At 56.8% G+C, this 21,646-nt stretch overlaps 2 protein-coding genes across 3 annotated transcripts; one reads left to right on the top strand and one right to left on the bottom strand.

Annotated features, from left to right (window-relative positions):
• Positions 1-7,463: 7,463 nt before the first annotated feature.
• INPP5J (inositol polyphosphate-5-phosphatase J) lies at positions 7,464-15,319 on the top strand. Of its 2 annotated transcripts, none has more exons than XM_041003742.1 (13): positions 7,464-7,562; positions 9,053-9,114; positions 10,458-10,571; positions 10,711-10,819; positions 11,037-11,153; positions 11,461-11,636; positions 11,951-12,062; positions 12,251-12,360; positions 12,444-12,627; positions 13,927-14,064; positions 14,259-14,336; positions 14,478-14,582; positions 14,786-15,319. In XM_041003742.1, exons 1-13 carry the CDS (start codon positions 7,464-7,466, stop codon positions 15,317-15,319), a joined length of 1,938 nt encoding a protein of 645 aa, XP_040859676.1. The 2 variants fall into 2 exon arrangements, with proteins under 2 accessions (XP_040859676.1, XP_040859675.1); XM_041003741.1 differs by having other exon boundaries at positions 9,053-10,173.
• A 1,143-nt stretch (positions 15,320-16,462) lies between these two features.
• On the bottom strand, positions 16,463-21,203 carry PLA2G3 (phospholipase A2 group III). The gene is made up of 7 exons (XM_041003581.1): positions 20,693-21,203; positions 19,721-19,853; positions 19,329-19,463; positions 18,724-19,040; positions 17,563-17,692; positions 17,360-17,476; positions 16,463-16,676 (listed from the first exon to the last, which is right to left on the bottom strand). The coding sequence occupies exons 1-7, from the start codon at positions 21,201-21,203 to the stop codon at positions 16,463-16,465; spliced, it is 1,557 nt and encodes a 518-aa protein (XP_040859515.1).
• Positions 21,204-21,646: the final 443 nt, after the last annotated feature.

The raw sequence follows: 21,646 nt of genomic DNA, 5'->3' as shown, positions 1-21,646 counted from the left end.
CACGTCTGGACCCGCAGGCTGGCCCCGCCTCCGCTGGGGACCCCGCCCGGCCGGAGACCACGCCTCCGATCGCCCCCCTCAACCGGGCACCGGGTCACAGCCTCGGGCCTGGCGCGATCACCCTTGGAGGGGGTCCTCCTGGCTGCTGTGTGGTCCTCGGGCCTTGGATGCCCTCTGGGCACAGAGTGTCCACACTTTCTTCTGCCCAGCGAGAAAGCGGGGACGCTCCCGCAGGATGCAGCCGGATGTCAGGCCGCCAGAGGGTGCTGGCGGGACGCGCGCCTTCTCGGGGATGGACGCTTTACGCACACCGTGAGGACTGGGTTCACGCTCTGGAGAACAGTACCTGGTGCCGGGTCGGCCCTCCTCGGCAGCCACTTGCTCATCAAGGCCCCGGTGGACTCCACTGTGCAGACTCAGACATGCAAAAGGGAGGACTCGGACCCTGAGCCATCCCATTTCTCCAGACCAGAGATGACCGCAGCAGGATGTCACTTCATCAGCAGACCCCATCTGTCAATTCCACCAACCTTGGATGCAAAACATTCAGAAAGGCGCAGGCCTTGTGATGCGCCGGGTGAAGCCGCCAGAGATCGTTTAAAGTGTACAAGAGGATGGGCACATGTTCTGTGCAAATATGATGTCGCTTTATATGAAGGGACTCGAGCATGGTGGGGGTGGAGTATCCTGGAGTCCATTCCTCACCTGCACCCAAAAAAGATGCAACCAATGAGCTCTTCCTCACAAAATTGAGAAGTTTTTTTTATTTTATTTTATTTTTATTGGACAGTCAGATATTCACAGAGGAGGAGAGACAGAGAGGAAGATCTTCCGTCCGATGATTCACTCCCCAAGTGGCTGCAACGGCTGGAGCTGAGCTGATCCAAAGCCAGGAGCCAGGAGCTTATCCGGGTCTCCCATGCGGGTACAGGGTTCCAAGGCTGTCCTCCACTGCTTTCCCAGGCCACAAGCAGGATGGGAAGTGGAGCAACTGGGACCCAAACTGGTACCCATATGAGATTCCAGCATATTCAAGGCAAGGATTTAGCCATCACACCAGCCCAGAAGAGAACGGTGGTCCTTTTGTGGGAAACACCCTCTGGAGCCAAACCCTCTGCAAAGTGTCTCCTTTTATTTCATTGGTCCATCCACCCTCCAGTCATGTGCCAATCATGTGCAAAGGGTGGGGCTTAACCAATTGGTTTAACCAATGGGTAGATTCCTCTGACTCCTTCCAACTCCAGCTCAAAATGCCATGGGCTCCCCTGGATGAAGCGATGGCAACAGTCGGCCAACTGTATAAAATACAAGCTTATACCAAACCATCATCATCATCCAGAAGGAAGCAATCCAAAAAGTCAAAATGCTCACCTTTTTTGGTAGATTCAATTACAGATGGATTTTTTTTTTCTTTCTCCTTGACACTTTCTTTCTGTATTTTCTATAAGAAGCATGTTTTGCTTAAATATAAATAGTGATGCTTGCTTCTGAAAAAAAAAAAAAGGGTGGAACATATCCCAGTGGTTCCTTGTGCCCCTTCCTCATCCCAGCAAGGATCCTGGAATGACTGCAGCCAAAAGTAGCAAAACATCTGTGGTTTTCTTACCAACAAGAGCCAAACCCAGTGCTCCCGTGGGCCAGTAGGGTTGGTTGGACAAATGCCACCAAAGCACTCTCATTGCATTAACCTGGGCACTGTGGCCTGGTAGGGCCCACAGCTTGGGCTGTACTGGATTGACCAGCCAGCCGGGGCAACCAGGAGTGGAGACAGCAGTCACAATGGTGCCGGGAACATTCTGGCCTGTCCCAGGACAGGTCTGTGCTCGTAAAGCATGCCCCTTATCTGGCAGCAGGTAATCTAGGCCAACAGACTTTTTGGGGTGAGGATGGGAGTGTGGGTTTAGTCTGTGATAGCTGGGGGTGTGGGTCAGGCTAAGAACAGGGTCAAGATCAGCTCTTAGATGAAGGGCAGGTTTGGAACTGAGTCTACAGCCAAATTAGGGCTCAGTCAGTGACCAGGATCAAGGCTCAGTAAGTGACCAGGATCAAGGTTCTATAGGTGACTAAGGCATCAACTCAATGACTAAGCTCAAGACTCAGCTTTGATGAGACTGGGGGCACAATACATGGTCAGGGGTCAGTGTGTGGCCAGAGTTTGCACAACCCAGGCTCAGAATTTAATCTGAGGGGAGGTCCAGCATTGTGAGGTAGTGAGTTAAGTCACTGCCTGTAATGCCAGCATCCTACATGGATGCTGGTTCAAGTCCCAGCTAGCTGCTCCAGTTCTGACTCAGCTCCTTGTTAATGCATCTGGGAAAGCAGGGGTGGATGGGCCTTAGGGAGACCCAGGTGAAGCTCCTGGCTGTTGACTCAGGCCTGGCCTCTGCACATGATTGATCTGGCCAAACAAAAGATCTTTCTCTCTATCACTTTACTTTTCTAGGAAATAAATGCAGCTTTTTAAACAAACATTTGTTGCTGTTTTTTTTTTTTTTTGAAAGGCAGATTTGCAGAGAGGAGGAGAGACAGAAAGATCTTCTGTCCACTGGTTCACTCTCCAAATGGCCATAACATCTGAAGTTGAGTTGATCTGAAGCCAGGAGCTCCTTCTGTGTCTCCCATATGGGTGCAGGGTGTCAAGGCTTTGGACCCATCCTCCTCTGCTTTCCACAAACAGGGAGCTGGAAGGGAAGCCAAGCGGCTGGGACACAAACTAGCACCCCATATGAGTTCCCGGTGCATACAAGGCAAGGATTTAACCACTGAACCAATGCACCGGGCCCAATAAGCACATCTTTAAAATGGAAAATTCAATCTGTAGTCAAGGTTCAATTTATGACCAAGCTCAGGACTCAAAGTAAGAATTCGCCTGCACTGGGGTCAGAGTTGAGTCTGTGACTAGGACCCAAGCTGAGGCTAGGATCCAGGCTCAGTCTAGGTCTGACAGGGAGATTCCACTCAGCCCGATTTGAATGAGAACTCATTCACGGGCAGTGGTTGGCACTCAGTTCAGGGCTGGCGTGAGATTAGGAATCTGTCAACACCAAGGCTGGGGCTCAAGCTGGGAATCTGGGATCAGAGACATGACCGGGGCTGTGCTTCAAAAACCAGGCATCAGAAAAATGGCTACTGAGGGCTGCAGTGGCCTGGGTACTGAAGCAGAACAAACCAGGACCAGACAGAAACTGGGTCACACGCAACCACAATGGCTCCTGTGCCACCAGGCAGGAGAAAAAGGGGTTTGTACCTGGACTTGGTCAATGAATGTTAACAGTACAGGCATTCCCTAAGGAACATTCCAGAATCTGACCCCTCAGGCAGTTCTTTAGTGGCAACTTTTATCCCATCAGGTTGAAGATGACCATCACCACTACCTAAAGGACAATAAAGTGGTCACACCCAGAGCGGTCCTGTCAACAAACTGAATTCTCTGGGAGGGTTCCTTCTGCCTCTGTGCTCCTGCTCTGAGAAGTTTCTGGAGACGTGGGCGCTCGGGGCAGGTCAGTCTGCAAGAAAAGAGATATCCCCCCTCCCCCCACCTCCATTCTCACCCTCATCCACACCCCTGCTGAAATTCCCACCCCCCTAGCCCCAGTGCAAGCTTACTTAGCAGGGTGTGGTCTCTGCAGGACGCTTCCCCATGCTGGCTGAACACGGGTGTCCTAGAGCCTTCTAACCTACATGCTTCCGCTGCCCAAGATCCCCTCGCACCAGAATAAAAATAGCCACTCACTTCAGAGCAGCTGACAGCGGGTGCCGGGCTGCCTGGGAGGAGGGGGAGGCGAGGAGAGGCAGGACAGATGCTTGAGCTCAGACCCAGCTAGGTGACCTTGGCAGAGTCCCTCCCCCTCAAGACGGTTTCCTAATAGGCAGAATTGGGGCTGAGGGTGACACCTGACCCTAGCAGGTGGGAACTAGGTCCTTCCCACTCCACTCTATTCCACCCTATCAGGAAACTTGAAGCCAAGTCTGGGAGAGAAGAAATGATCTTTCGTGACCTCCCCAGGGGAGCCCTGTCTGGTGCTTGCCTCTTTCGCTTTCCCACAGGGTCCCCTGGGTCCCTCTACAACTTTTCCAGGCAGAGCTCCCAGATCCTTCTGCACTCTACTGCCGGCCTCAGGTGTCCCTGGAAGGAGGGAGGCAAGAAAAGAGGCAAGAAGAAGAAGGAAGAGGCAGTGTGTGTGTTCTCAAGGGCACACGTCTCAGTGCCGCATCTTCTCACAGCCAGGGCCTTCCACACCCCCAGCGTTTGCACCTGCTCTTCCTTCTGCTGTTGGGAGACTGTGTCCTCTTTGGGCCCTCAAGTCCCTTCTTCTGTGGAATTGGGGAGCCTTATAAACTGCCTCACAGGACTGCAAGAGCAAGAAGCTGGAACATGAAGCTGTTGACACACTAGCATCGTATCTTCTCACCCTTGGCCCAAACAGCTGGTGGCACCAAGAATTTCCACCAAAGGGCTGGATGAGCTCCCCAAAAAACCTCCCTCCCAACACACACACACACACACCCTGCAAAGTGGGGGAAGTGAGGGAAGGTACTGTTCTCCCTGCCAGCTATCCCCACCCTCCTGCCATGCTCCCCCACCCCATCCTCCCGCCTGCCTGCCTGTCTACCACTCTGAACCCCAGAGCCTGTTATCAACACAGTTAGTCATCACACCAGGAACCCAAATATAGCTCCCACTGTTCCCCTCTCTGCCAGCCAGGGTCCGCCCCCCACCCCCTGCCCCCTTCCCTTTTTTTCCCTTTCCTCCCAGGAGTTCAATCACGCTGGGCCTCAGTTGTAGCATCTGCCAAATGGGCAGGCTGGAGATGATGAAGAGGAGGACAAAGTAACTAAGAACTTACTTATGCTTGGCTCTGTCTGGGTTGATCTTCCCAGCAAATGTAGCAGGTAGCTACCGGGTTGTTTGTTTTCTCTTCCATGCAAAGCAGGAGCCTTAAGTGACTTCCCCCAACCCAGTAAGGGGAATGGGAATGATGGGAAAGGGGCAAGAGGAATGATGGGAAATCCCGGGCTGCTCTCCTGGGCCCAGGCACTCATTTGCGTGACATTTGCCTGGCTTCCAAAAGAGCATTTGCTGTCCCTGCCCCAGCCACCTGGGCCACTGAGCCCAGGACTGCTCCCAGGGGCCTGGCTCTGTCTCTCATTCATCCTAGGATTGCATCAGAAGCAGGTTGTTTTCTCATTCGTAAAATAGGAGCCAGAGGGCTGGGCAGGGTGAGTTTCAACATCCCTCTCTGCGTCCAGCGCTATGACCTAGCGGCTAAAGTCTTCGCCTTGAATGCGCCAGGATCACATATGGGCACCAGTTCTTATCCCAGCATCCCTGCTTCCCATCCAGCTCCGTGCTTGTGGTCTGGGAAAGCAGTTGAGGACGGTCCAAAGCCTTGGAACCCTGTACCCGCGTGGGAGACCCAGAAAAGCTCCTGGTTCCTGGCTTCAGATCAGCGCAGCACCAACCATTGCACTCACTTGGGGAGAAAGTCATCAGATGGAAGATATTTCTCTGTGTCTCTCCTTCTCACTATATATATACATATATCTGCCTTTCCAATAAAAATACATAAATCTTTTTTAAAAAAATCCCTCTCTGGTGATGTGGGCAAGGGTACCTGTTTACTCTCATGTCTTCTCTTAGTGTCACCTCCAACTCCACCACCACAATATCCCCACCATCACTTGGGCCTCCCACCCTCCTCCCCCCACGACTTCCATCACCTGTACCATCCATCACCACGCTCACCTTTATCATCGTGACCCCTTCCACCCAGCACACTCAGTACACTCTTTCCATTGTCATAATCCAGGGCCTTGTCATATCCGATACCTCCCCAATACCACTGTCTGAAACCCTTGCTACTCTAGCACCCTAACACAACCCCAGCCTCACCAAGGCACGGGCTAGACCCACATATTGTGGAGGAAGGTAGGACTTCCTTCAGGAGAGAGTAACGCATCTGTGCACATGACCTTGACCTAGGGGACCAGTAGCAGCAGGTGCCGGGCTGTGGACCAACAGGGAGCTCTGGGCAACAGAACCCAGACCCTCTCTTGTTTACACAGGGTGGAATCACCCTGGAAAAGCAGGATTGCAGGAGAGAACGTTCTGGCAGATAGGAATGGGATGAAAAGGAGGCAGGAACAGAGAGCTCAGAATCATTTCCAGCCAAATCATCACTCAGTTCTTCTTCCAATGCATTCAGTCTTTCATTCATTCAACCACCATTCTCCTCAACCTGGTGGGAACCAGGGTTTGATGATGGATGTTCCCTGATTTTCTTTTCATTGTAAGATTTATGTAGTTGTACATCTGGAAGGCAGAGGGAGAAAGGGAAGCAAGTATTAATCCTTCCTCTTCTCCTGCTTCATTCTCTAAATGGCCACAACAGCCAGGGCTGGCTGAAGCCAGGAGCCAGGAATCCCATCCAGGTCTCCCACATGGGTGGCAGGAGCCCAAGTCCCTGGGCCATCCTCTGCTGCTTGCCTAAGCACATTAGCAGGGAGCTGGATCGGATGTGGAGCAGCCAGCACTGGCACTCGGATATGGGATGCAGCAGCTTAACCAGCGATGTTCAGACACCTGCTTCCAGCCCCATTCTCTCCTGTCCTGCCACTTTTGTGTCATTTTCTACCCTACCCCACCCTCAGTCCACAGCCTGTTCCCTTCACCCAGCTGCTTCAGTGTGCTCCCACTGGTTTCTGCTCACTGCCACTCAGGAGACCTGGCCAGTTCCCTGGGTGACCTTGAACAAGGCCCCTCCCAAGCCACAGCCCTTGAAGACTGGCGAGAGGAACTGAGCCTGCTGACTGGCTGCAGGAGACATTTAAGAGCACTGGGGGTGTCTGCAGAGGAGGCAGTGCGGGGGGGCAGGCAAGGGGGTCCACAGAGGTTGGGCTGGATCCTGAGTGTCAGGTTCTGGGAAGGGAAAGATAAGAGCCAGGGAAGGAAAGGGAGGGGGTGTCCAAGGCTTGAAAATGGAGCAAAGCAAGGGAGGAGGGGTGGCAAGGCACACCCTGAGCGGGCAGGAAGTCAGCAGGGTCATAGGATCCCATGGGGGACTCTGGTGTCTTTGAGGCTCCAAAGAGGGTGCTGTTCTCTGAACCACCTGTTTCCACCTTACCTGCAGGTGTGTCCAGGCCCTTCCCTGGAGCCACAACTGCCCAGGCCTACTAGCAGGAAGGAGCGGGACAATCAGACAGCTACCCTTATGCTCCCAGTCAGAACCTGGCTGCAACCAGTGGGCATAGTCTCCCTCCCATGCCCATACCAGCCACAGCAGTCATCTAAAGTTTCCAGAGGGTGGCCGCCTTCCCCTGGCCACCTACAGACTGGGAAGTGGGTGCCTGTGCCTTTAAATTCTCAGCAGGTTGAAATGGTTGATGACATCACTGGTTCCCGGGAGCGGAGGAGCTGGGGCCAGAGCCCAAGGGAGTCGGGCTGCCTGCCGGGGGCTGCAGACATGGAGGGCCAGGGCGTTGGAGGGAGGCCGGGCACTCGGGCTGGCTTGGGCTCCCTGCCTGTGCCCCATGAGATTCCCCAAACTGGGGCACCCTCCAAGGTAAGATTCCTAAAACCCAGCCCCCCCTCAATCCTGATCCCTGGTCCCACACCCCCACGCACACTGCAGGTCCTCAGGTGTCCCTGGGGCTAAGGGGCTGGCTCTCTGAATCCTGCCCAGCAGGCAGAGGCTAGTCCAGAATACTTGTGGGGGCTGAGGGGGTAAGTACCAGGATGCATAGGAGAGGGGGAGCTCCCCATTTCCAGGAGCGCCCCCCGCAGGACAGCCCTAGACCTGGGTGTCACAGGACCCAGTTGTGCTCCAGCCTTGCTGTGTGACCTTGGGCAAGTTGCTTATCATCTCTGAGCATTTGGGGGAAGAAAAAAAAAAAAAAGAAAAAACCAAGGTTGGCTTGTCTCTGCAGACTAGCACTGTGACATCTGGGATGTAGAAGTTGTTGGTGCTGGGGGCGGTGTGGTGGTGGTGGGAGGAGGGGAGGGGGCAGACAGCGGGACACTTGGAGACTAGAAAAAGCAAAGAGAGAGAGGCTGAATTTCAGGGGCAGGCAGGTCCTCTGAAGCGAGAAGGACATGGAACAGAGTCCGTTCTGCGTCTCTGGAGGCAGGGCTGGGGCCACCCTGGGGTGAGGCTAGCCCTTCCTCTATCCTCACGTTTCAGCCTGCCTTTGGAGACTGAGGCGGGGGCAACATTTGAAACAGGATGAATGGGGAAGGGAGAAGGGAGAAGAGATGGCCCCCTGCAGGGGCTCCCACCTGCTTATAAGTCCTGCGCTGCTGACATTTCCTCACAGTTGGTGGGCAAGGGGTGGGGGGGGGACAGAGAGGGAGGTGCAACCGCAGGATCAACTTTGAATCTTGAACTTGGCACCCATATTAGACTCACACTTGGAGTCTGATGGAGTGCCATGAGCTAGAGATGCCCCTGTGTGTGGTGTGGCTGGGGACCCTCCCCCTAGACCCTTTGTTTTAGAGAGAGAGTATGTGTATGAATGCTGGCTAGGAGTACCCACAGCCCCCTTCTCAGCCCCCACTCAGCTCCCTCTGGGACATTCCTAGAGGACAGAGTAGGGGGAGCTATGAGTCCAGGAGGCTTAGAGGGAGGGTGGGTACTGTGTGGTGTTTTTTGCAGGCTGAGTGTCCCCAGTGTGGGCAGACCTGGGATGGCAGCAGGACTATACCCGGCTGGAGCTAGGAATGGGGGAACAGGAGAAGGTGCAGGGACTGGAGCTGGAGGATTGCACAGCAAAGCTGTCCGGGGTGGCTAGGAGTGGCTTCCGCCAGGAAGACAAAGAGAACTTTCAGGGCAGACTTGAACTCTGCCGCTTCCTCAGTTGGGGTCTCAGTTTGCCCATCTGAGAAAGAGGTGTTAGGTTTGGAGGAGACGGGCAGGGCTTTGTGTCCTAACTCCTCAACAGACTGGGGTGAGATTATGGGAAGAAATTTCCTTGGAAAGTCTCTCAGCTAGATGGAAATCTACATAGATGTTGGGGTGTCAGGTCCCCCTGAGACTTTTACTTCTCCCTCTGCAAGGTGGACTCGAATTTCCAACTCTCAGCCAAGCAGACAGCAGCCCTAGCATCCTCAGAACCCAGGCCGGCCCTGGCACCTGTGGGACCACGAGCAGCCATGTCACCTTCCTCAGAGACACCACGGCTGGCTCTGGAGTCTCCCCGACCCCCCCTTGCCCCACCGTCTACCCCAGGAGGACAGAAAATGGCTCCTGCTCCCCACAGCTCCAGTTTAGCCCCAACATCTGTTGCTCAGCTGGTGATGCCTGCCTCCACCTCAGGGCCAAAGCTTCCCCCTGTGACCTTGGGAGAAGTGACATCCCTGGGGCAGCTAGTGATGTCTGCCTCGGGTGGGTCCAGGCCTCCCCCAGCCACCCTGGGGCCCAGCCCGGCTCCAACTTCCAGAGAACGGAAGCAGGTGTCACCCACCTCCGTGGCACCCAAGCCAGCGCTGGCAGCCTCAGGCCTGAGCCTGGCCGTGGCCTCTCGAGAGCAGCCCCGACAAGTCCCTTCCAAACCTCCTGCAGTGGCCAGCCCAGTGCTGTCCCCTCCCCAGGAGCAGGTCCCAGTTGCAGCTCCTGCTTCCATGGGGTGGACCGCCACCAGGCCGAGAGATGCCTCAGCCCCGAGGTCAGCTCCGTCTTTGGAGGGGCGTCTCCAGCCTCCAGCTCAAGCCTCTCCAGACCCCCGCTTCTCGTCCTCCTTCCGAGCCCGGCCTGAAGCCTTCCACAGCAGCCCCGAGGAGCCTACCCTGCCGCGGCCACCCCAGACTTTGCCCTTGGAGATGGGCCAGGGCCCTCCGGAGCCTACAAGCCGCTCTCCTGGACTTCTGTCCCCCACCTTCCGCCCAGGGAGCCTGTTGGGCCAGAATGTGCCCCCACCTCTACCTAAGCCACCCCGGTCTCCCAGCCGCTCCCCTAGCCGTTCCCCTAACCGCTCTACATGTGTCCCCCCAGCCCCTGACACAGCCCTCCCCAGGCCTAGCACCCAGGGGGCAGCATCTGCCAGGTGCCTGAACCCCAACCTTCAGACCCAAGAGCAGACCTCAGCTCCAGTCACCACCTCCTCTTCTACAGCCATCCCATCGTCATCGCCCTCCTCCTGGTCAGCTCAGCCAACCTGCAAGAGTGACCCTGGATTCCGGTAAAGGCCCGCACTCTCCCCCCTGTCACACACCAGCTTCCTGAGAAAAGGGATCAGGTCTTGAGTTCTGAGCCTAGTCCTTATTCTGGGACAGGAAGGCAGTGGGCTGACCTCTTATGACTCAATTTACCTCCCTGAGGGAGGGTTACTTTGGGACACCCCACCCCTGCCCCTGTCGCAGTGTGACACCTACTTCATTTTCCCCAGAGAGAACTGGGAGGAGGGAGGCTGAGGGGGTAAGGAATGGTGCCCACAAAGTAAGTTGGCCATGTCCCTGCCTCCAGGATCACTGTGGTCACGTGGAACGTGGGCACCGCCATGCCCCCCGATGATGTCACGTCCCTCCTTCACCTGGGCGGTGGTGATGACAGTGATGGTGCGGACATGATCGCCATAGGGTGAGGGTTCAGGGCGCATGAAAACCTCCCCTGCTTCTGAGCCTCCCTGGAGCCTTTCAGATTCTCCTCCAAGCCCTGCCAGGGTCCCTGCAGTCCTGTCCGATGGCAGGCCTCCCCTCTTACCCCTTCACCTCGGCAGGTTGCAGGAGGTGAACTCCATGATCAACAAGAGGCTCAAGGACGCTCTCTTCACTGACCAGTGGAGCGAGCTCTTCATGGACGCACTGGCACCCTTCAACTTCGTGCTGGTATGGCCGCCCTCACCTCTTTGGGAAATGGAGACTCCATCCACACTCCGCTGGATCCCGCCCATCCCTGCGCCCCCTTGACTAGTGGAAAACTGTGGCAGGAGGGAGCAGACCCAGACGCTGCCAGGGTTGGCCAGGGCAGGGGGTGGGAGGGATGGGAGTGGTACCCCATCCCAGCAGGATGTGTCTCCCAGTGCTCCCCTCCCACCCGCCACAGGTGAGCACCGTGAGGATGCAGGGCGTCATCCTGCTGCTGTTCGCTAAGTACTACCACCTGCCCTTCCTGCGGGATGTGCAGACCGACTGCACGCGCACCGGGCTGGGGGGCTACTGGGTGAGCCTGAGGATGGGCCCCGGTCCAGGGAGGCAGCCTTCAATGGGAACCCCCAGCTCCCCCTAATCCTGCAAGGTCTGCTCCCTCTACTCCACATGTGACCCTGAGACCTGCTCCTCCCCAAGCTGCATCCTTTTTTTGCTGGGGACTTCATTGGTTTTCAACCCCTAACCATCTTCATCCCTCCCAGCATCTCACCTGCCCCCCTGACTCACCCACCCCTCCTCACCTCGCCTTACCTCACCTCACCTCACCTCACCTCACCTCATCTCATCTCACCTCATTTTACCTCACCTCACCTCCGCAGGGTAACAAGGGCGGTGTGAGTGTGCGCCTGGCAGCCTTCGGCCACATGCTCTGCTTCCTCAACTGCCACCTGCCTGCTCACATGGACAAGGCTGAGCAGCGCAAGGACAACTTCCAAACCATCCTCAGCCTCCAGCAGTTTCAGGGCCCCGGAGCCCACGGCATTTTGGACCATGAGTACGGGCTTGGTGGGGCCCCATTAGAGGGGGTGGGCAGAGAAGTGAGGCCTGTGGGGGTGAATGACAGCACCTCCCCACACCCTGGCTACAGGTGGTAGGCAGCACCAATGCAGGAGCAGGTTGATGAAGAGGGGCGGAACCTAAAGGGTAGAGCTTTGTGGAGGTTAAACACGCCTCCCTCACACTCCTCCATTGCCCTGTCTACCCACTGGCATTTTAAAGGGTACCAGGGCTGTGGGATGGATGGCTCTGGGTTGGAGCCCTTCCACACCAGAACCCACTTATTAACCCTTTACTCCCGGCCCCAACCAGCCTTGTTTTCTGGTTCGGGGACCTGAACTTCCGCATCGAGAGCTACGACCTGCATTTTGTCAAGTTTGCCATTGACAGTGATCAACTCCATCAGCTCTGGGAAAAGGACCAGGTGGAGAACCCCCAGCCTGCACCCCAGCACACCCTCAGGCACCCACGGCATCCCCCAGGACTCACCCACAACCCTTGTATTATGGTCTTTGCCCTCACCCGGGAACTTGGAGACCCAGACCATTGCCCAATTCCACCCTTCCTGACTCTACTCTCTCCTATCCCCCCCTACCCTTCCACGGCCTACAGCTCAACATGGCCAAGAACACCTGGCCCATCCTGAAGGGCTTCCAGGAGGGACCCCTCAACTTCGCCCCCACCTTCAAGTTCGATGTGGGCACGAATAAGTATGATACTAGGTGAGCAGGGCAGGGATGACGTTGCTACAAGATGGTTCCTTGACCTTCCATCCCTGAAACCTAAGCTACCACACCTTCTGCAGTGCCAAGAAGCGGAAGCCGGCCTGGACGGATCGAATCTTGTGGAAGGTGAAAGCTCCAGGTGGGGGTCCAAGCCCCTCGGGACGGGAGAGCCACCGGCTGCAGGTAACCCAGCACAGCTACCGCAGCCACATGGAGTACACGGTTAGCGACCACAAGCCCGTGGCAGCCCAGTTCGTCCTGCACGTGAGTCTTGGCCTCGTTTTCTTGCAGCATCCCCAACAGTCCAGCATCCCGTGACACCTGCCCTGAGTGTTGCCTGTCGTGACAGATTGAGGCTCAGGGTGTTGAGCTCAGAGACACAGCAGCTCTTGCCCAGGGTCACACAGCTGCTGAGAGGAAAGTTAGGATTTGAATCCAAATCAGTCTGATCTCAAAGCCCATGCCTTTTTCACTGAGCACTAAGTTCTATCTCTTTACCCATTTTGTTTTTATTAGAAAAAAATTTTTTTTAATTTGAAAGGCAGAGCTACAAAGAAAAGAGAGTGAGAGGTGTCATCCATCTGGGCTCACTTCCCAAATGGCCACAATAGCTGGAGCTGAGCCAGGCAAAAGCCAGGAGCCAGGCTTCTGGGTCTCCCATATAGGTGCAGGGGCCCAAGGACTTGAGCCTTCCTCCACTGCTTTCCCAGGCCACAAGCAGAGAGCTGCATCAGAAGTGGAGTAGTTAGGACTCAAACCAGCACCCATACAGATGCCAGTGCTGCAGATAGAAGCTTAGTCTGTTGAGCTTCCGTGCCAGCTCCTTGGAGGGCATTCCTAAGCATCCTTGGGCAGTCCAGACCCTGCTGGTAGAAACCAACAGAGAGAGACCTAGTTTCTTTTGGAGCAGCTGAGCTTAGAAGCTTAGGGAGAGAAACCCGAAGCCAGATAAACAGGGGAACAAAGGCCTGAAGCTGCCAACCCCTGAGTGCTCTCCTGAGGGACACAGGTGAAGCCAGTACCCTGGCCCTTTGTTGCTGGTGACCTGTAGTTCTCCACCCATGCAGGTGAGCTCTGGGCTACCCAGGCCGATCCCTGGAGGAACAACATGGTTTCTACGGTCTGAGAACCAGGCTTGTCCAGGGAGGAAAACTGAGACTTGAGTCAGCCAGGGCCTAGTCTGAGGTCACACAGCCCAGAAATGCATTGAAGCCTCCTGTCTCTCCCACTCAGGAGGGTGCCCAGCCGATCCCCCAAAATGCCGAGGACATCTTAGGCTCTGTCCTGACTCCCTGGCATCTAAGGGAGGCAGTGTTCTGAGCTACGACTGTTACAGGAGGACATTTGTCACACAAATGGCACCTCTCTGAACCTGCAGAGCAGCCTGGAAAGTTCAGCCAGAGTTTCTGAGTAGGCAGGCAAGAGCCTCTGGGCTGGTGTTCTGAAGCCCCAGGATTTGGAATCTCGAGGTTGCAGAACTAGGGCCAAATCCCAGGGATGTGAGCTCCGAAGCCTCCTCCGAAGGAGGCCTCAGTGTCTCCCCCTTGCCTCATCCCGCGGCAGTTTGCCTACAGGGACGATATGCCACTGGTGCGGCTGGAGGTGGCAGACGAGTGGCTGCGGCCAGAACAGGCTGTGGTGCGCTATCGCATGGAGACAGTGTTCGCCCGTAGCTCCTGGGACTGGATCGGCTTGTACCGGGTGAGCAGGGTGGTAGTGAGGGGATCTGGGACTTCTAGGGGAGACGTGGGCCTGGAGGAGCAGGTGGCATCTAAGGCAGCAGAGGTCACTGGCTGGTCCAGGGTTGGTTAGATGCCACACTGGGAAATTGCTTAGGTGGGGCAATGGGCAGGGGTTGAGGGTCATGCCTTGCCCGTTTATGCCTCATCTTCTAGGTGGGTTTCCGTCACTGCAAGGACTATGTGGCTTATGTATGGGCCAAGCATGAAGACGTGAATGGCAGTGTCTACCAGGTACTTAGAAGGAGTGGGAGAGCAGGGTAAGGGTGTGGCATGTCCCTTTGCTCTAAGGACTTCAGAAGAGGTCCCTAGAAGAGGTCCTGAGGCTGCCCACCTAACTCCAACTGGGCTCTGTCCTCCCTGGGCACCTGCCAGGTGACATTCAGCGAGGAATCGCTGCCCAAGGGCCATGGGGACTTCATCCTGGGCTATTACAGCCACAACCATAGCATCCTGATTGGTGTCACCGAACCCTTCCAGGTAAAAAAAGAAAAAAAAAAAAACTCAGAGATGCCAGGGTCCAGGGGGAGGGGGAAGGGGCCAAAAGACGCTGTCTGTTTAATGCCACAACCTCTGCGACCTCAGGTAGCCCAGCCTGCCACAGCTGGGGAGGGTGGGAGTGGTGGCCCGCAGCCAAGGTACCCTGATCCAGCGTGCCCCTACCCCAAACCCCACTCCCTCAGATCTCGCTGCCTACCTCGGAGTTGGCCAGCAGTAGCAGCAGCAGTAGCAACAGTTCAGGCACCAGCTCAGAAGGCGAGGATGACAGCACCCTGGAACTGCTTGGCCCCAAATCCCGCAGCCCCAGTCCCGGCAAATCCAAGCGACATCGGAGCCGCAGCCCCGGCCTGGCACGCTTCCCTGGCCTTGCTCTCCGGCCCTCTTCCCGTGAGCGCCGTGGTGCCAGCCGGAGCCCCTCACCCCAGAACCGCCGGCTGCCTTGGGGAGCCCCTGACAGGGGCAATAGTGGTAGTAGCCGGGGCAGCAGTGAGGAGGGGCCTCCTGGGTTGCCTGGTCCCTGGGCTTTCCCACCAGCTGTGCCTCGCAGCCTGGGCCTGCTTCCAGCCTTGCGCCTGGAGACTGCAGACCCTGGTGGCGGCCGTGGCAGCAGCAGCAGCGGCTCCTGGGAAAATGAGCGGGATGCTCCAACTCCTGCCAGCCTGTCTCCCAGCCCCCATGGCCAACAGAGGCTAGAGGAAGGAGGCCTGGCACCCTGAAGATGGACTGGGCAGGTGGGGCTCAGGTAGCCCCCTACTCTGCCGCAATCCTCTGCATTCCCACCTATTTCTCTTGCTGTTGCTCCGGCTGCACCTGCAGTTGTTTGTCAGCTCTGGCCAGGGGTACTAGCCCTCACCGGGATCCCCTAAAACTCAGTGCTGGCCCTCTCAACTGTGACAATCAGAAAAGCCTCGCCTGGGCCCCCATCTGGGGTGATAGGACATTTCTGGTAGATGTCCCCCACCCTTGGAGGTCAACTCATTTAGGAATTAAATTCTTCCATTCCCTCCTGTCTCCTGCCTAACTTGTTACAAGTCCAGGCAAGGGGGGCAGGCAGAGGCAAGGGAATGACAAAAAAGGAGTGGCTGACTAGGCTATCCGTACCGTTTCATCTGTGCCATGGCCTTGTGGGTTCGTTGCCCTTCTTAGACCCATTTCACAGGTGAGCAAACTGAGGCCTCCCAAAAATTCTCCAGATCAGACAGCAAAAGCACAGACTGACTCTGTGTGGAAGAGGAGAAATATTTACTTGGTGCTCAACATTGCTTGTGTGTTGCTCAACACCTCTGAGGTAGCTCCTGTTTTGTGTCACATCCTTTTCCGACAAATGGTAGAGGACCCTTGTCCAAGGGCATAGCAGGAAGCAGTGAAGGAGGGGGTGAGATTTTGAATTTAGGTTTAAAGCAAAGAGAATAGGGCAGGATTGGGTGCCCCCTAGAGCTGGGACTTCATTCTTGGATTTCAAATGTGTTCTGCTACACCCCTAATTCCTCACATGTGGCTCCAGGTCTCAGCAGTCACGTGCTGGGAGCCCCTCAGGCAGCTACTTGCTCCATGAGTATGCATGGACCCCTGGTACTTTGTGGGGTGATTGTTGTAAGTTATTCCCTCTCCCAATGTATGTGAAATTCCTTGGCCAGATCTAAGCCTAGGGCATCGTGCCCTGCAGGCAACAGAGGGGTTGTGTGACCAGTTCAATGTCACTCAGAGGAGTCAGCATTTGGTCCCCAGCATCCACCGCATCTGGCCATCCATTTGTCCCTCAGTTGTGCTTTGGTCTAACTCATACAGAGTTGGCCAGGACTGCCAAGGCCCATCAAAGCCAAGGGCAACATCCACTCCAATGCCGTGGAGAGCTGAGGTCAAGGCGATCCTGGCTTGGAACTTCTTCTGCCTGTTGGGGCTGCTAGGTTAGCTGCCTGGGTTAGCTGGAGGCACTGGTCATAGAAGGGCATGGGAGGCCCTGGGTGCTGCCCCTCATCCGTGTCCTTATCCTGGAGCTCCCGTCGCCTCTGCCGAAAAAGTCGCCACAGATGCCAAGCTGACACCTCGATGGCCCTGGGGTCCTTAGAACAGCTGTGGGACAGAGTAGGGAAGGGACTGGGGGTCATGCTACAGGGATCAGACAAGTGAGAGAGCTGGCCCGGCGAGCAGCAGGGCTGGGGCCAGAACCACCTGCAAGGTACAAGGCGGGGGGTGCCTAAGGAGCAAAACAATGAACCTGGGCTGGCACCCAGAGCCCAGCGCTGTGCCATGAGCCCTGTCTGGGCCTCCAGCAATGTCCCATGGGAAACAGGAGAGGTCAAGGTGACAGGACACTGTGGCTCAGCAAACCAGAACTGGGATGGCAGAGAGGGATTAAGTGAGTGTGAAATGAACGCGTCAGCTGTGCGTCAGGCAGCACCTTGGGAGATGCCTCACGGGGGTGGGGATTCGGGCTGGCAGTAAGGCACTGCCTCGGCCGCTTCCCAGACCCATTCTATAGAGAAGGAAATAAAGGCTCCCAGAGGCGAATCAACTTGTCAAGAATACCCAGCCAGGAATGATAGGACAGAACCAGCATGTAATCCTCACATAGGCCAACTGCCCAGCTGGGCCTGGGGCAGCAGCAGGAGAGAACAGGAGAAAGAAGAAGGCTAAGAAGCTCAGAGGTCCACCCCCCCATCCCTCCTCCCATCCCCTTGGCTCCAGGTACTCGCCAACCCCAGAGCCTCCATCTAGTCCCATCCATCCTATGGGTAAGTTCTATAGTCACCTACCCTTCGCTCACGATACAGTCCAGAGGAAGTGCCAGCTTGAAGCAGGTCATGCCCAGCTGCTCCCACAGTATGTCGGTGCCCGCAGGGGAGCCGTGGAGCCTCAGGAAGCGTGCTAGACTGAGGGCAGAGGCAGGCTCAGCCAGGTGGGCCTCGCAGCAGCAGGACAGGCTGCCCACCCCCACCAGGGTCCTGGTCAGCCTCACCGGCGCGTGCAGTCACAGTGGAAGAGGGGCCTACGAGCAGTGTTGAGCAGCCGGAACTTGGTCTCTTGTGACCCAATCTGGAACTCACACTGGTCCAAGTGGCGGAAGCCGCGGCAGGCCTGGCGGGCACCTGGGGTGCAGGTGGTAGTGTGGTGGTGGTGGTGTCAGGAGCATGCCTGCCTTCCCGGGGAGCCCCGCTGGTGCCCACCACCACCCAGAAGAAATACCGGCACCCAGGCTTTACCGATGGGCACAGTCTCCCTGTGTCTCAAGCCGTTTGTATTCCCCAAGAGCTCCCTGTTCAGGAGTGCACCCTGACATACACACAAAGGAAATGCCACTGGCAGGGGGAAGGCATGGGGGGTGAGGGGTGGTCAGGGAAGGCTTCCTGGAGGCAGAGGCTGAGAGAAGAAGAGGAGGAGGAAAGAGATGACCACAGGCAGCAGGGACAGCCTGTGCAAAGACCCAGAGGTAGAAGACCTTCAAGAGGAACCACACAAAGCATATGAAACCGGGGTTGTACCTAAGAGGGTTGGGGCTGCTGGCTCAGGACTCAAAGGTCTAGAACACTGGGACATCATCAGCCAAGGCAAAGAAGGGCCCTGGGCGGCAGAGAGTGGAGGAGGGCTCAGCAGCCACGTGTGGGGGTGATTGGGGTCTCACATGGCCATGTGATTGGATGGGACAAGCTTGGGAGACCCTGGGAGGCACTCATTTTTTGTGTTTAGCCCTTTATTTTTTATTTTAGTTGAAGGACAGAGAGCTCAAGAACAAGAGAGAGAAACAGAGATCGTCTATCCACAGGTCCAAACACTTGCAACAGCGCTCAGTCAGGCCAAAGCTGGGAGATAGAAATTCAAGCTCAGGCTCCCAGGCCAGCAGCAGACACTCAGCACCTGGAGCCACTCCCACTTGCTGTCTCTCTCAGCGTGCACTTTAGCAGGAAGCTAGAATCGGAAGCGCAGCTGGGATCAAAACCCAGGCATTAGGATACAGGAAGTAGGCATCCTTAGTGTAGGATTGTTATTGCTGTGCCAGACGAGAGGACTTTGGAGCCGGAAAACATGCAGCACAGGCCTGCCTGCCCCTCCCCTGCCCAAGCACACACCCCTTCCCCTCAAGAAACTCCCTCTCCGCACCAAGGTCAGGGTCTGAGCTCACCCTGACGTTTGAGTTCACCCCGTGAGCTCTGAGGGCCTGGTTGAGGAGGCATCCCAGACTGGTCTGCTGTGGGATCCAGCCCTGGTACGGGGGAGGCCATGGGGGTCTGGAAGGCTGTGGCATTGGCTGTGCTCAGCCGCCTGGATGCTTTGTGCCGCCACCACCACTTCCGACGGTGCTGCTGCTTGAGTGCGGGTTTGGTCGGGGCTGGGCTCTGGGGGCTGGGAGGCAGGGAGGTGGCTGTGGAGCTCCAGGAGGCATTGTAGTGGGTCCTGGGCTGGAGACGGGCGTGGGGCACCAGGCCATACGTCCTACACCTAGAGCGGGGGGCAGGTTGGAACCCATTAGTGACTCAGAATCCCTGCTCTCAGGTGGCACTAGGGAGACCAAGACTTTGCCAGTCCTGTGCCCCATCCCATTGGACTGCCCAGGTTGGTGGTGGGGTTGGGGGGAGCACCCTAAAAGAGGATACATGCTGGGTCCTGCCTTTTCCTGCCACGCAGACAGCCCTAGAAGACAGACAGCATCCATCAACAGGCCTGTAGCCCAGGCTCCCACACTGGTTGGGAAAGGAGTGGGGTGGGGGTGGGCAGCCATGTACGTACCCGCCCCACCAGTACCACTCCACACACGCCTCCTGCTCCTCCAGCACGAAGCAGGGGATCTCCAGCACGTTGAAGAAGGCAATGCCCACGAGGTCGGAGATGGAGTCGCCCTGGTTCCTCAGGCATTGCTGGAACCTGCCCCACAGCAAGCTATTCAGGCTCCTGGACCACACGGCAGGCCCACCTGGCTCTGCCCAAACCCCCCACTTTCCTTCTGTCTGCAAGCTGTTAGGTTTTTTTTTTTTTTTTTTTTTTTTTTTTTGGTATCTAAATTCCTGTCCCTCTCAGCCTCCGCTTTCCCACCTGTACCATAAGGGTTCCAGTTGGCAGATCTGATCTTGAAGGTTCTCTGGAAGTGGATGGAGCCCCTCCCTGCCGGCGAAAAACCTAACCTGGTGTCACAGTCGCAGTGGGAGATGGTGTGGAACCGGAAGTTGCGGATACCATACTGGTACTGCAGAGGAGAGATGTTCAGTGGGCAGCGGTCGTGTTCTTGACAGCAGAGATCGGGGCCCTGGAAGATGCCTGTTACAGAACAGGGAAGGCACCTGCTCAGCCGCTCTGTGCACCTGATACCTCACGTCCCCTTTGTGTTACCACTCTCCCCCTCAAAGCTTGCACGGAAGGGGCACCTGTTGGTCTCACTTCTGGGCAGCTGAACCATGGGCACTTTTTCTCCAGGGGATTCAGAGTGAACGAGTGAGTGTGTCTCTTGGCCTGGCCAACAGCAAGCATGACCTTTCTCTCCAGCACAAACCAGTTGGTTTCCAGAATGCCAGTCTGCCCAGAGGCAGGTGCCAAGTTCTCTACCTGCCCCTGCCGCCCTCTCCCCCTCCATGTTCTCACAGAAAGTGTTGCACCCAGCAAGCAAGCATGCAAGCAAAAATGTAACCCAGGTCGCTTACCGTAGGAGCACTTTTACCCTTTACCCCAGCATTTCTTCCTGGCCCAGCCCTTCCCACACCCAAGTTCTCGGCCACCTGGTGAGGGAGGGAAGAACCACCTTATTTTTACAGGTGTGGAAACCACGGGTCAAAGCTTGGGTGCGTTGGGTGGAGCCTCTGCTTCCTGGCGTGTGCTCCACCAAAACCTAGGCTCAGGCAGAAGCTTTACTGGCTCAGTTAACAATTCTCTCCACCCAGTCTCCTCACTTCCTCAGAGTGGTGATGACCTTGTGGAAGCGTCCCAGCCAAGAGACCCATGGTCACACCTCTCTTTTGGCCAATGTGGAAATGGGGTTTCAGAGTGGGTAAGACACTCCACCGAGGACACCCAGCAGAGGGGAAGTGAAGCCGAGGCACTTAACACTAGCACACAGACCTTCAGCCCACGTGTCGGCCCATCCCTGGGTCCCCACGACTTACCCAGCTTCGAAGAGTTGCCGGCGGAGTCCCCGACCCCACACCACAGCGTGCCAGGCACGGTCCAGCCTCTTTTCACTCGCGGGTACCCGCCCGCCTGAGCTCCAGCCTGCGCGGTTGCTCGCCTCTCCCTGGCTTTGGCCAGGGACGTGTCTTCGGGTCCCGCACAAGCCTCCCGTTGAAGCGTGGCCAGCGCTCTCTGCAGCTCGGGTCCGGGGGTGTGGGTGAAGGAGTCCCGCGTGGCCTCATGTGTGCAGAGGGTGCGGTAGGCTGCGGTGAGCTCCGGCTCATCCTGCCGGCTGCACGCCTGCAGTCTCCTGCGCGCGTCCCAGCGGGCTTGGAACAGCGCCAAGCCCTGGGCATCTTTGCCCAGGAAGCTCAGAGAGCTCAAGGGGCTGCCAGGGACGAGCCCCGCCAAGTGGCAAGAGGTGCTGTCCCAGCGGAGAGCGGGGCAGCCCCCAGGAACCACCCCTAGGAAGCTCAGTATTCCCAGCAGCACTGCCGGAGCCCTCATGCTGCCCTCAGCCCAGCCGGGCTAAGGGCTAGACAAAGCTCCTGGGATGCCTGCCTGCACACGCGGTGGCAGTGGAGCGGCCCCAAGCGGAAGCAAGGCCGGGCAGGCTCCATGCAGCGGGGCCAATGAATGGAGCTGCTACAGGAGGAGGAGGATGGAGGATGGGGTGATCTTGGGCTTGTAACCGAATCCACCGGCCAAGTGGGCCTCCGATTGGCTGAGGAGCGCATTTGCGGGGCCCACGCCCCCACTCACCCAGCCCTTCTCCCGCGCCATCCAGTCACCTGCTGCCAGCCCTGCCTGGATAGGGACTGCAGGGAGCCAAGATTTTCTGGCCGGGCAGTAGGAAGAGAAGAACAGGTGCTGGGCGGGGTTCTGCATCTCCTTAGGAAGGCAAGAGGGTTCAGAGCTTGGAGGAGGCTCCCAAAACCGGGTCTCCTGCC

The sequence above is a fragment of the Ochotona curzoniae genome, unplaced genomic scaffold (genome assembly GCF_017591425.1).
Source record: "Ochotona curzoniae isolate NIBS_2020 unplaced genomic scaffold, NIBS_Ocur_1.0 scaffold_274, whole genome shotgun sequence".
Lineage (NCBI taxonomy): Eukaryota > Metazoa > Chordata > Mammalia > Lagomorpha > Ochotonidae > Ochotona > Ochotona curzoniae.
Note: the sequence above shows the minus strand (reverse complement) of the source record. Positions and strands in the feature narration are given on the sequence as shown.

Excerpts from the sequence above, each read along its gene's own strand:
- INPP5J (XM_041003741.1), top strand. The coding sequence starts at position 7,464 with ATGGAGGGCCAGGGCGTTGGAGGGAGGCCGGGCACTCGGGCTGGCTTG. Across the intron at positions 7,563-9,052 it reads AAACTGGGGCACCCTCCAAG|GTGGACTCGAATTTCCAACT; the intron begins GTAAGATTCCTA and ends TCCCTCTGCAAG. Across the intron at positions 10,174-10,457 it reads AAGAGTGACCCTGGATTCCG|GATCACTGTGGTCACGTGGA; the intron begins GTAAAGGCCCGC and ends CCCTGCCTCCAG.
- PLA2G3 (XM_041003581.1), bottom strand. The coding sequence starts at position 21,203 with ATGAGGGCTCCGGCAGTGCTGCTGGGAATACTGAGCTTCCTAGGGGTG. Across the intron at positions 19,854-20,692 it reads CGGCAACTCTTCGAAGCTGG|GCATCTTCCAGGGCCCCGAT; the intron begins GTAAGTCGTGGG and ends GTTCTGTAACAG. Across the intron at positions 19,464-19,720 it reads CACTGCGACTGTGACACCAG|GTTCCAGCAATGCCTGAGGA; the intron begins GTTAGGTTTTTC and ends GCTGTGGGGCAG.